Source organism: Uloborus diversus, chromosome 3, assembly GCF_026930045.1.
Source record: "Uloborus diversus isolate 005 chromosome 3, Udiv.v.3.1, whole genome shotgun sequence".
Lineage (NCBI taxonomy): Eukaryota > Metazoa > Arthropoda > Arachnida > Araneae > Uloboridae > Uloborus > Uloborus diversus.
The window spans coordinates 100,628,369-100,640,516 of record NC_072733.1 but is presented as its reverse complement, the minus strand read 5'-3'; the positions used below and the strand labels follow the sequence as shown (position 1 = coordinate 100,640,516).

The 12,148-nt window shown below is 31.4% G+C and overlaps 1 protein-coding gene across 1 annotated transcript in view; it reads right to left on the bottom strand.

Annotated features, from left to right (window-relative positions):
• LOC129218399 (E3 ubiquitin-protein ligase HUWE1-like) overlaps positions 1–12,148 on the bottom strand; it is a 736,974-nt gene that overhangs the window by 575,959 nt on the left and 148,867 nt on the right. The window contains exons 5-6 of the mRNA XM_054852650.1: positions 9,998–10,084; positions 6,463–6,536 (exon numbers count right to left, since the gene is read on the bottom strand). Of these exons, the coding sequence (XP_054708625.1) occupies positions 6,463–6,536; positions 9,998–10,084 (161 nt within the window). The remainder of the gene's footprint in view (positions 1–6,462; positions 6,537–9,997; positions 10,085–12,148) is intronic.

Genomic DNA, 12,148 nt, shown 5'->3' with positions numbered 1-12,148 from the left:
TTAAGAAACAATTAAAATCACTCTTAAAAACATATGTGTATTTATGGTAGAACTAAAAAGTAATTGAAACTATTTTGAATTAAATTTTCAAACAGTATAATAATTGTTGCAAGAATAACAAGTAATAATGAAAGAATAGAAGTGATGTAGTTATTCTTATATAACTAATTGACATAATTATACAAAACAGAAGAAACCTTTTGACATCCATTCAGAGGGAGCTTTTCTCTAATCAAGGACATAGGTTTTAATGAATGAATACAGCATTTTAACAATAAAAAAAATAAAGATATTTACTCAAGTGCACAAGTTAACTATTTCAAATGATTTAAGTATGTAACGAAAAAAATCTTGGATTGTTTTTGTAAGAAAACTTTGAAATGCAAGAAAAAAAAACAATTAGTCAATTTCAAAATATATAAAAGAAGAATACAACATGGTTATAAAATATAAGAATCGTTTAGGCCTGAAGAAAAGAAAACCTTTATAATCGCGGCGACAGCAAATAATATAACGGCAAAAAACGAAGTTTTTTTTTATTAAAAGTTCAATTTTAGAAATTCAATTAAAAACGCGAAGAAGTAATTTTTAAGCTTTTATCAGTATTAATTCAAAAACCATAGATTTCTTCTTGAAATCGTGATTACAGTACGCTAATCACTTTGCCGTAATGGAATAAAGGCAAAGGAGCTAAGGCATTAATGAAGCCTTCCTCTTTGCACCTGATTAATTTTACTTTTTTTTTTTTTTGAACAGATAATTGTCGGAAAATGTGTAGGGTATTAGGATACTTGATTTTGTAATGCAAAAAAAAAAAAAAAAAAAAAATTTCTTCATAAAATTTTCCCTGATTTTTTTGTTATTTTTTCGAAATTCCCTGATATTTCCCTGATTTCCCTGATCTGTCACCACCCTGTATCAGAACCTGGAACAAGTAAATATGTAATGAGGAGCGATTTTATTACTCCAAAGTTAGTTGCTGCATTGGACAGGTGTCAGTTAAGTATAAGGGATTCTCTGTTTATTAACAGACTTCAAAAAAGGAGGTTATGATTTCGGCTTGCGGCTTTTTATGTGTGTTTTCGTATTACTTCAAGAATACTGGACCGATTTGAAAAATTCTTTTTTTGTTTGTAAGGGTATGCTTCTCACATGGTCCCATGTTAATTTTGTCTGGATCTGTTGAGGGGTCCCGGAGAAATCTAAGAAACTTTAAATTTCACACGTTGTGGCTACGTAGATCACCTTTCCTCACTACGCGATATGTCACAGTGGGTCACGTGGTTTTGGCATGAACCGTGCATTTTTTTGACGGAGGTATCTTGTTTTGAACAATACGTATATAATTCTCTCCCATCGGGGTTTGATTTTCACGCCGCCGCCTGCTAATTTTAGTTTCGTCTTTCTAATGTATTTCTAACTCATGTAGCAAATCAGTAAATTAAATGCATTTTGCTACGAAAATAGTTGAATTAATTTATTATAATTTTTTTTGATAATAAACAAGTTCATTTAGTCATCAAAGTTTTTTTCTTTTTTTTTAATATTTCAGTTTTGAAACATATTTAGTGTTAAATTCAAGGGGAATTTAAGACAAAAAAAACCCCGCCGCTCCCTCCGAAGATTAAATTTATGTTCCTTAATAAACATATCGTAACTGGCGTCCGATTTCTGAAGTTTGACTAGTATTCTAGATTTAATATTTCATGATGCCTTCAGCTTAATTTACAGTTAGGGTAATATTAATTTACAGACTTAGTTGGGTTTTTTTTTGCACTATGCTCCCTGATTACTAGAAGACGCCATAATTAGTTAGGTATCAAAATAATTCATCGTATAGTAATTAAACCAGTCTAGCTGGGCCCAGAGCCTGGTGCTGGTTGTCACTTTTGTATTTGTAAAATCAGTGTTTATTTTATAACTGGGTGTTTAGTTGATTTTTGTACTGGAATTATAAAATAAATTTCATACTCGCGCTTTGTTGTTTGTAAACTCATAGCCTCTCACTTAAAGAAACGATTATGGTTTTTTTTTGTTTAATTCATAGAAGGGATCTAACTTAAGACCCGAACCTTTGCTTCACTATATTTGCTCTTTAGAAAAAAGTTATGGGCAAAAAACAATAAACTTCATTCAATTTCAATATCAAACGATTAAATATAAAATCCTCTGTTAAAGAAAGTGCCCCCCATAAAACAAAGGTACTTTCTTTACGAAGTGTTAAAGAAAGTACCATAAAACATTAATATTAGTCAGGGGTGCCCCCTTATGGGCAAAGGAAGGGTGTTTTGAGGGGTATTTTTCCTTTTTCGGAGGGCTCTTCCTTTGGGGGAGAACCCTCCTCCATAACTATTTCCCCTAACATATTATTGTGAAATATAAAATAGTTAGGAAAATCATTGACATTTAAATAGCTCTAACTAGATTAACGCACAAATAAATCCTGTAGAGGAACAAAGATCAGTTTTTAGTGCCAATCGTATAAAATGTTATGCGCATAAAGAAATTTTCTTTTTTTAACCGACTTCAAAAAGGACGTTCTCAATGCGTCAGAATCTTTTTATGTATGTCCCCTGTAAACTCAAACACGCATAATCCAATTTGCAAAATTGCCCTTTTTTCTCGCTTGAAAAGGTATATACTTCCCAGGTGATCCCATGGTCATCAAATCAGTATCTGAAGCTGGAATCCTTGAAAAATCTCTTCAAATTCTATGGGCAAAGTCAAAGCGATTTAGGTTGTTTTTTAGTGACTCGTGAATTGTTTTCGGAAAGCATCCTTTAATAAAGTCAAACTGATGATGAAGACAATTTTCTTTGTAAATAATTGCGCATTTGAAAAAGCATTTCTTCACAGTCTTGGGAAGTCTCCGAGACGCTGTGCGCTTTTTCTTTCTCTATTTTGTTCATCTTAGCTGTTTTCAGACTCCTGTGCTTTCTCACTCGAGATGTACGTAAAGAGTGAACCACATACTCTACCCTACGTACCTATTTTATATTTACACCACTAAAAAGCAAAAAATAAATTATTTTCAAATAAAAAAAGAACCGACTTCAAAAAAAAAAAAAAAAAAAAAAGGAACTGAAAAATAAAAAATAATGGATCATACTTACATACGATTTTTTACCCTAACGTATAAATCAAATTTATTTTACAATTCCTGTACAAAAATCAACTAAACTAAACACCCAATGATAAATTAAACACTGATTTTTATTACCCTACGATGAATTATTTTAATACCTAACTAATTATACAGTCGGCACTCATTATAACGACCACTCATTATAAAGACCAATCCATTATAACAACCAGTGGTAAAAGTCCCAACTTTGTTCTCTAACCAACAATGAACTCTATGTTAATTTGCTTCTGGTATAACGACCGTTCTGCATCATCTAATCCAATATGTTTCAAATGCTGGAGAGACTTTTAAGTGTTTCTTTGAAAAGCAAGAAAAACACTATATATCATCTATAACTGAAATGGAAAATTATGTTTTGAAAAAATCACATGTGCTAAAAAGGAAAACAACTGTTTCTGATTTTATCTTCAGAAAATAAATGATTTGTAACTACTATAATACAAATTTTCCTATATTTTCTACTTACAAATATTTTGTCATAATATTTTTGCACCTATAATTAAAAAAAAAAAATCCTATGATGAAAAATAATTTGGGCATTTTACTGCAATCTTTAAAAAAGTGCCAATTGTATTGGAACAACGGAACATGCATGATGCATGTGTATATTTTTAAAAAATTCTATCTCTTATAATGACCACTCATTATAAAGACCTTTTTCTGTGGCACAGAGATGGTCGTTATATTGAGTGACGACTGTATATGATCTCTTAATTTTTAATAACCTTTTGAAGTCAAGGTCTCCTAACGTAACTGAGTAGGTTTAGATTTAAAGACCAATTTCGCGTTTGGTTAAATTAGTGTTCAACTTTAGTGAGTTGTCAGTTACGTTAGGTAGTAATTTATAGCAGGCCCCGACTTGAAAAGGTTATTAAAAATTAAGAAATCGTATATAATTAGTTAGGCATTAAAATAATTCATCACACAGTAATAAAAATCAGTGTTTAATTTATAATTGGGTGTTTAGTTGATTTTTGTACAGGATTTGTAAAATAAATTTGATTTATACATTTGGGTAAAAAATCGTATGTAAGTATGATCCATTATTTTTTACTTTTCAGTTCCTTTTTTTTTTTTTTGAAGTCGGTTCTTTTTTATTTGAAAATAATTTATTGAAGTCACTATTGATGCACTTTGCTGAATTTTCGACAAGTAAATCTTCAGATCAAAAAATTCGAACTGAAAAGCAGAAGGAATGTGCAGAAAGAATAAAAATTGATTTTCAATACGAGGTACCAGATGTAGTATTTTTACATTAGGATGGGAAACTTACCTGCTTTGAGTGCTCAAAAATCAAAAGAAGATCGCTTACCTAAATTTCATATGGATGTAAGGAATAACTCATTGCTGTGCCTAAACTGGATAATGGTACAGGAAAAGAACAGGCACAAGCTATTTTGAAGGCTGTTTTAGATTGGAATCTCAAAACAAAGTTCAAATTCTCTGTTATGATACTACAGCTTCCAATACACGTCGTTTTAATGGTGCTTGCGCCCTTCTTGAGCAAAAATTTGATAGAGAAATGCTTTCCTTTGCTTGCCGCTATCATATATATGAACTGCTATATTATATTAAAGGCAGTATTCGAAGTGAAAATTAAGCAAGTGGCAAAAAACCCTGATATTCCACTCTCAGAAATCTCAGAGAGTATAATAAAAACATAGATCTCACTAAAATACAGTGCTCTAGAGGAGCTGCGGAGTTGTTCCGAACTGTACCTGAACTTGAAAATTTACTTGGCTTTTATCGTGCTGAACTTACGAATGTTACGTCAGGGGTGACATTCAAGAGTCGATTGAACTGTCTCTCATATTTTTAGGTGGAGATACAGAAATTTAAACCAAGACCAAGGGAGCCATGCACGTAGCTCCATGTGGACGGCTTGAGGTTATTTAAAACTATTACTATTTAGTTCACAACTAAAATTAGATACAAAGGAAAATGAAGCATTGTTAGATGTCTGCTTGTTTGTAGTGACAATATACGTGAAATTATGGCTTAAATGCATTTTGGCGGTGAAAGATTTGTGCTTTTTGAAATCTTAGAAAGCGTGCGAAAATGTGGACCCAATTATCTCAAAAACTGCTCTACAAAAATTCATCCAGCATTTATCGTATTTGTCTGACGAAATAGCAGTCTTAGCTCTTTTTGATGATGAGGTAGAAGAAAAAATAAAATAAAAAACGGTGAGAAATTTAATAAGAGAAGACTTCTCGACCCATGAGAAAAGGTACATTCCATCAAAGAAAGATCTTTGCTGCTCATTGTATGGTAAGTTTTGCACATTGATTTTATCTAGTTGTTAAATTAATTATTCCTTCATAACATGTATTTGTTACTGGTTATTTTATTACTTTGCAGAGAAAACAATTGATGTTTTCCTACGAGCCAAAAGCCAGTCATTGTTTACCAGACTTAAAATTGATTATAGTTTTCTCAACGAGAGTTCCTCTTTATGGGTCAATAATATTTCATTCCTTGATGCAAAATAGACGGTCTCGATGCTTAGAACTGTAATATATTTGTAACATAGGTGTAACTGTAACCGTGGTATTGTTGAGTAACTGTTACTTTTAACTGTATGAAAGAATGTAAATGAAACAGCTATGTAACTCGCATCGTTAACATACATCGATAACAATCTCTCATTTTCTTTGTAAATAAAAATGTTATAGTTATCCTACCATAGTGTATTATTCTAAATGAATAGGTAAGCTACTACAGACATCACTAGAACAGTAAACAATGCAGCTGAAAGAGAGGTAAAAATGATGCAGGACTTTCATGGTTTGCGAACAGCTGATGAACAAAAACAATTTGTGTTACGTTTCATTCAAGAGCACCGGAAGATATATCCCGACTGCAAGAAGCAAACATTGAAATGAAAATATGTGCAGTAATGTTTCTTGTAGTGTAATATTGTTGTAAATATCTCCTTTAAATAAATTGATGTTGTGTGTAGTAAGGAATTATACAGTTAGGAATCTTTCCACCGTAGTCACTGTACAGGATTTCAGGTCCAACTTTGACCTCAAGTCGGCACAGGTTCCAGTTATTTTATTGCAATAAAAATATTTTCTCATGTTTCTGAGGTGAAATGGAAAAAATATGGAGGGTATGCGTATCCGATTTCACAATTTTTTTTTGCCATTATATCTTGGGACACCCTAATATACGTATAACAATGCAGAATACAAGTACAAGCTGGAAAGAAATGAACAAACACAAGGGCAGCAAAGAAAAATAAATTTTATGTTTCAAATGTAAAATAAAGGAGTTTTTTTTTTTTTTTTGACTCTTGTGAGGGATTGCATTACCTAAATACATAAAGTAAGTTCAACACAGCAAGAACTACATCTATATCACTTGATGACAACAGTGTGGTTAAATGCTGAAAAAACAAAGAGAAACACACAATGAGGACAAAAACATTATCATCAACAACTATAATAGCAAAACATTTTTACACGCATTTCTGAAACAATTTTTAGCTTCGAGACAAGCATCCTTTCCAACTTCATAGCACACTATAGTTTTGACAAATCATTGCTATACAGTGATACTTCTATGAGTGGATCACCTCTTAAAAGCAACAATCTCCATTAACAACCAATATCCAAACCACAAATTTTTCCAAACTATTGTCACAATATTAAAACTTAATCCAACATAACTTTCAAATAAATAAACTTCATTATATAAATTATCAAACAGCATGCAAAAAGTCACACTTTAAAAGAGTTGGAAGTATTTTTCTTTTGAAAACACTTCTTTTGAAAATATATTATTCTTTTTACAAATTATAAAAATATTTTGTCTCAGTTGTTTAGGCAGTTCAGTGTTCACAGCTGTGTGCATAACCAACTCTCTTAAAGAGAGATTTTTTTCTCAGAACAGTGGGTGGTTTCTCCTAATGAAAATGTAACTGTTCCTAAATCATACCTCAGAGCAGGGGCTCGCAAACTGGGTGCTGTGACACCCGGGGTACGTAAGAGGAGGCCAGGGGTGTGGCAAGATGTCCATGGTATCAATATGTATGTAACAGACATAAGAGTTGCGTGAGATGAGAAAATTCAAACTCTTCAAAGGGTGCCCCAAATTGGAAAAGTTTGGAAACTTCTGCCTTTGTAATAAAGAACAAAATTTAAACCAGCAATTAAAACAGCATAGCTTAACATGTTTTTGATCTATAAATTATTTGCATTTCTCTCCTAAGGTCAAAGTCTCGCAGTCATTAAATTTAGGATTAGGTAAGATTCTGGAAACAATCATAATGCAATTTCTTGAATATTAACGAAGCTACAGCGAGTTATAGAATATTCTATTGGTTCATTTCCAATTTACTGCACCTCTGAACACCAACATGATTAGCCATGCTTGGTATGTGTATGTGCGTAGCCACTTTCATTACTACCACCTTCGAAAATTCTGATTTTCACATTGGATGCAAAAAAAATTGCATTTTTAAAAAGTGATCGGAAATATACAAGTGGCAAAGAAAATAATTCAAGTAAAATATTTCAGAATTGCATTTTAAGGGCTTAACTACAATTATTATTTTTAATCAAAGCTACCAACTTTTGAAAACCTAAATTAGTAGTCTTTAAACTTATGGGGGTAAGGTGTAAACGGTGCATTTAATAACACATGTAATGGACACAATGAGTACTTTACATTTAAATTTATATGAGGAGACAAACATCTATTTATTTTGAAAAACTACTTGATATCTCACTTTTTATCAATTTTGAAAAATTCATTTTCTTTTCTTTTTTAAAAAAAATTTGGAACTTCATTGAGTAAAAAAGCATTATTATCTACATGAATTAAAAATTGCAGACATTAGCTGTAATGATTGAGATGTTTCTTAGAATTAAAAAAAAAAAGATTGTAATCTTTGGACATTTTCGTAGCGTCTTAATTCAAGGCTACAGTTCATAGAAGCTACAATATTTTCATAGCAGTTGGTAGCTGCTTATAATTATCAACATAATTGACAAATTTTTAAAGCAAATTTAAAAAAAAAAGCAAAAACAAAAAATCAAAGATGAGGAAATTAAAGTATAATGCAAGCTATAGGATTTCTGGTACTAAGGCACAAAAAAATAGTGGTCAAATTTAAAAATCATGCTATAATCCAGGGATGCACAACCTTTTTTGAAACAGTGGGCCACAAAGATTGGAATTAATTATGTTGAGGTTCGCTTGTGTGAGTATGGCGGGGAGGGGGGGGGGGATCAAAATCATAAAAATCCTTGTATGACGCATTCAGCACTCCATTTGGAGATAACGTTTAATTCTAGAATACATAGCTACCGCACTCTTAAGGTCACTCATTATTATAATCTTTTAAACTTAGCAGAGCAGATAACTAAAATTTAGATGTCCGAGAATGCACAATTCATTGATATCACATATATATATAATTGCAATAAATTTTCATGAAAATTTGTAGTAATACTTCAAAAATCTAGTCATAGCAAGGTTCAAAACAAAAAAGGCTTCATTTGAATTATATTTCTAGTTTTGGACTGCAAATTCATTACACAAATGTGTCTGCAGAATTTTTTTTTTGTTCTTGACTCTGAATTGTCTAGCAGGACTAAGCAATCTTTATGAATCCATATACCTCCAAAAAGTTCAAAAACATTTGTGGGTTCCAAAGAGCCTTTGTAGGTGGGAACTACGTCTGAGTTCGAAAGATTCCTGCTCCGATTTTGATTTCATTTTGCCAGTGTCATGAGTGGGTGGGAGGAGTTTTCATTTGTCTGTTTAGCTCTATTTCCGCCATGGTGGAAATCTCACTAAAGGGGAGATCCCCGAGAGGACACCCTCTTCAGCAGCAGACCTAGCCTTGGAGTCGGCTCTTGTTTGCAGATACATGTGCAGCTAAACACAGGGGCATAAGCAGCTGTATTCAAATATACAAGTTTTTCTATGAAGAATACATAAAGGGGCCAATCCAAGATTTTTATCTTATTGGCAGTTTTCGTGAAATAAGTACATCAGCATTTAATTAAATAATTTTTTTAAAATCAATTATCAGAATTAGAAAAAAACAGTCCAAGCTCATTTTAGTTGGAAAAGCAATGTCCAAAGTGTTTAAGTTTTTTTTTTTTTAATCATATATAAACCCTTTTTAAAAATAAAAAAAACATACTCAGCAAAGAGGAATGAATGAACATTTTACAGTAGAAAATTTCACTGACAAATTTGAAACAAAACATTTCAGTTTCAAAAGCGTTAGAGGGAGGGCGTTAAAAAATCCAAGTCAACGAAAAAAAATGTCTTAGTATTTCAGCTCAGAAGATTTTGTACTGTGAACGACTTTAAAAATAATTAGAGAATTAGCCAACCAGAAACAGATGCTCAAAGGCTGCTACACAATCACTAGCAATGCACCAAATTTGGCTAAGCCTACTTGCTAAATGCAAACGAAAAAACGGACAAAAAGGGGCTGACATGCTACGAAAATGTTGTATTTATATGATGTTTATCACTTCAACATTCTATTTCATTAATAATTTTCACTTTGATGGAAGTGCCATTTTTATTGCCTAATTTTTGTTAATGTTCCGATTTTTGGGGAAATGGTAGTTATAAATGAGAGTAAAATCTACCTGTACAGGACCTTCAAATTCTACACTAGAACAATAGAGGAGGTAAATATTTCATAAATTAGTTTTTAAAAATGTTTAAAAAAAAATTTTTTTAGAACTAGCCGTGGTCTAATTTAACAGGCTTTGTGGGCCCCTTTTGGCCTACGAACCATAGGTTGTGCATTCCTGTGAATCTGTACAGCTTTTCAAAATGTAGTTAAATAAACAACAAGACCTACAGATGCAAACTTACTTCCATTGAGTTATAAAAATGACGAGAAAAACTATGCTCTATTAAAAGAGCTGTAAACTGTAACACACATAATAGCAGCTGTTTCTTCTGTAAAAACAAAAGACATTTACAACGCATCAATTAACAAACATTTCTATAATGCAATGAGATTATAGTTTCAGACTTCTAAATTTTAGAAAAACATACTAAATAGCACCAATGAAAACATGATACTTCAAAACCAGCAACAAAAAAATCAACTGTCCAGTAATAAAAATCAAACATCGAAAATGTTGAAAGATTTAATTTTCTGAAATTTATTCTTGCTGAATTAAATATTGTTCTAAATATTAAATAAATTTTTTTCAGGGGTCTGTCCAGGATTTTTCACAGGGTCCGTTTTTTGTGAAAAATAAAATAATTTTGTGAAGAATGAATTAATTCTGTGAAAAATTAAATAATTTCGGGGGAAAAAAATTTGTTGAATCGAAATTTTAGAATTTTGAGCAGGCACAAACTGCATCATTTAAACTTAGAGTGTTTTCCTCTTCTATGTTGAAAATATCATTCTGGGGTGTTTTTCTAGTATTTGGCGGGAGGGGGGATGGCATCGCTCCCTCAAGTAGCAATATTTATCTACCATTCTGCATTATGTTTAATTATACTAATAATATTTCTGTACAGCATTTTGACCCAAGATACTCTTAGAAAGCACAGAATTTCGTTTAAAACTTATAAATTCCATGCTTTTAACAAAAATAAAAAGATTTCATTTGTTTACTTCTTAACAAAGCGTATTAAAAATCAAAAATTCGAAAAATCGGATTCCCATAGCGGATGCAAAGACATCGCAATTCTTAAAGTGAAAACATCAAAGGTATAAAAACGGCTTGTAAAAGAAATATTTTTGATGAAATTATTTTTAAATTGCATTTTAAAGTCCTATGATAAACATAACATTAATATCTGTGAACACAGTTGAAGCAAAAATAAAATTAAACCATCGATTCAGCATATTAATTTTTGACTTATAAAGAAAATGGAATTTTGCTTTAAAAACTTGAAGTGTGTGTTCTAACAAAAATCGAGACTTTTCATTTATTTGCATCCTAATAAAGCGAAGTTAGCTTGAAAAAAGAACAAAATATGATTCTTATACTGGATGTTAAAAGATTGTACTTTTCAAAATGTAGACACGGCAAGTAAAATAGTTTTTTCTCCCAAAATAACAGTTAAACATCAATCAAACCCATATAATTTTTTCCCAAAATAACAGTTAAACATCGCAAAGTAACATAAAAATGCAAATATTGACAAGCTGGTAAAATGATGAGAATATTTTCTAATCAGGTCATTATAAAGGTTTAATGCCTCGCAGATATATATTATTATTATTCATTAAATCATGAGAGGGGAGAAAAGGGCTTACTAACGCTCCAACGCATTTTCAGAAAAGTTTACAACACTGCTGCTAATTAGCTGTGATAAAACAAACAAAATTATTTAAGACTAAACTTATTTTCAGCTGTTAATTTCTTTCCAAGAAACAAACAACAAACATTATATTTATTTGGCAGTAGCAATTATTTATCCCTTGCAGGAGCATCGCAAGAGTGACAATTTTTTTTTTTTTTTTGCAAAATTAGCAGATTTTGTATAAGCTGATCCTTCTAATTTGACTTCAAAAAAGGGTCCAAAAATTATCGGTTTTATCCACGGAAATATGCGTTATTCTGCTTTCAGACTTGCTCTTTCAATAAACTACTCGTGAAAGATCCCTTCAGAATTTTGTGAAGGGTCCATTTTGTTTGATCAGGGTTTTGTGAAAGGTCCGTTTTGGTTGATCGGATTTTTGTGAAGGGTCCGTTAACGGACCCAAATATCCTCTGGCCAGACCCCTGATTTTGTTATTTTTTTTTTACTATTGTTGGTTATTGTTATTTTTATTTTTTAAATTTTAAAACATTGGTAATTCAATTCCTATATATTTCTTTTTTCTTTCTTTTTTTTCTGATGTCTTGGATTTATTTTTAATGCAGTAATACGAATCCAAAAGACAAGAAAAAAAAACGAATTTTGTTTTGCTGAGAGATATGTTACTGAAGTCAATATAGCTCTAATAATATTCTTCTAAAATATACAACCAAAAAAATATACCAAAAACAAAAATTA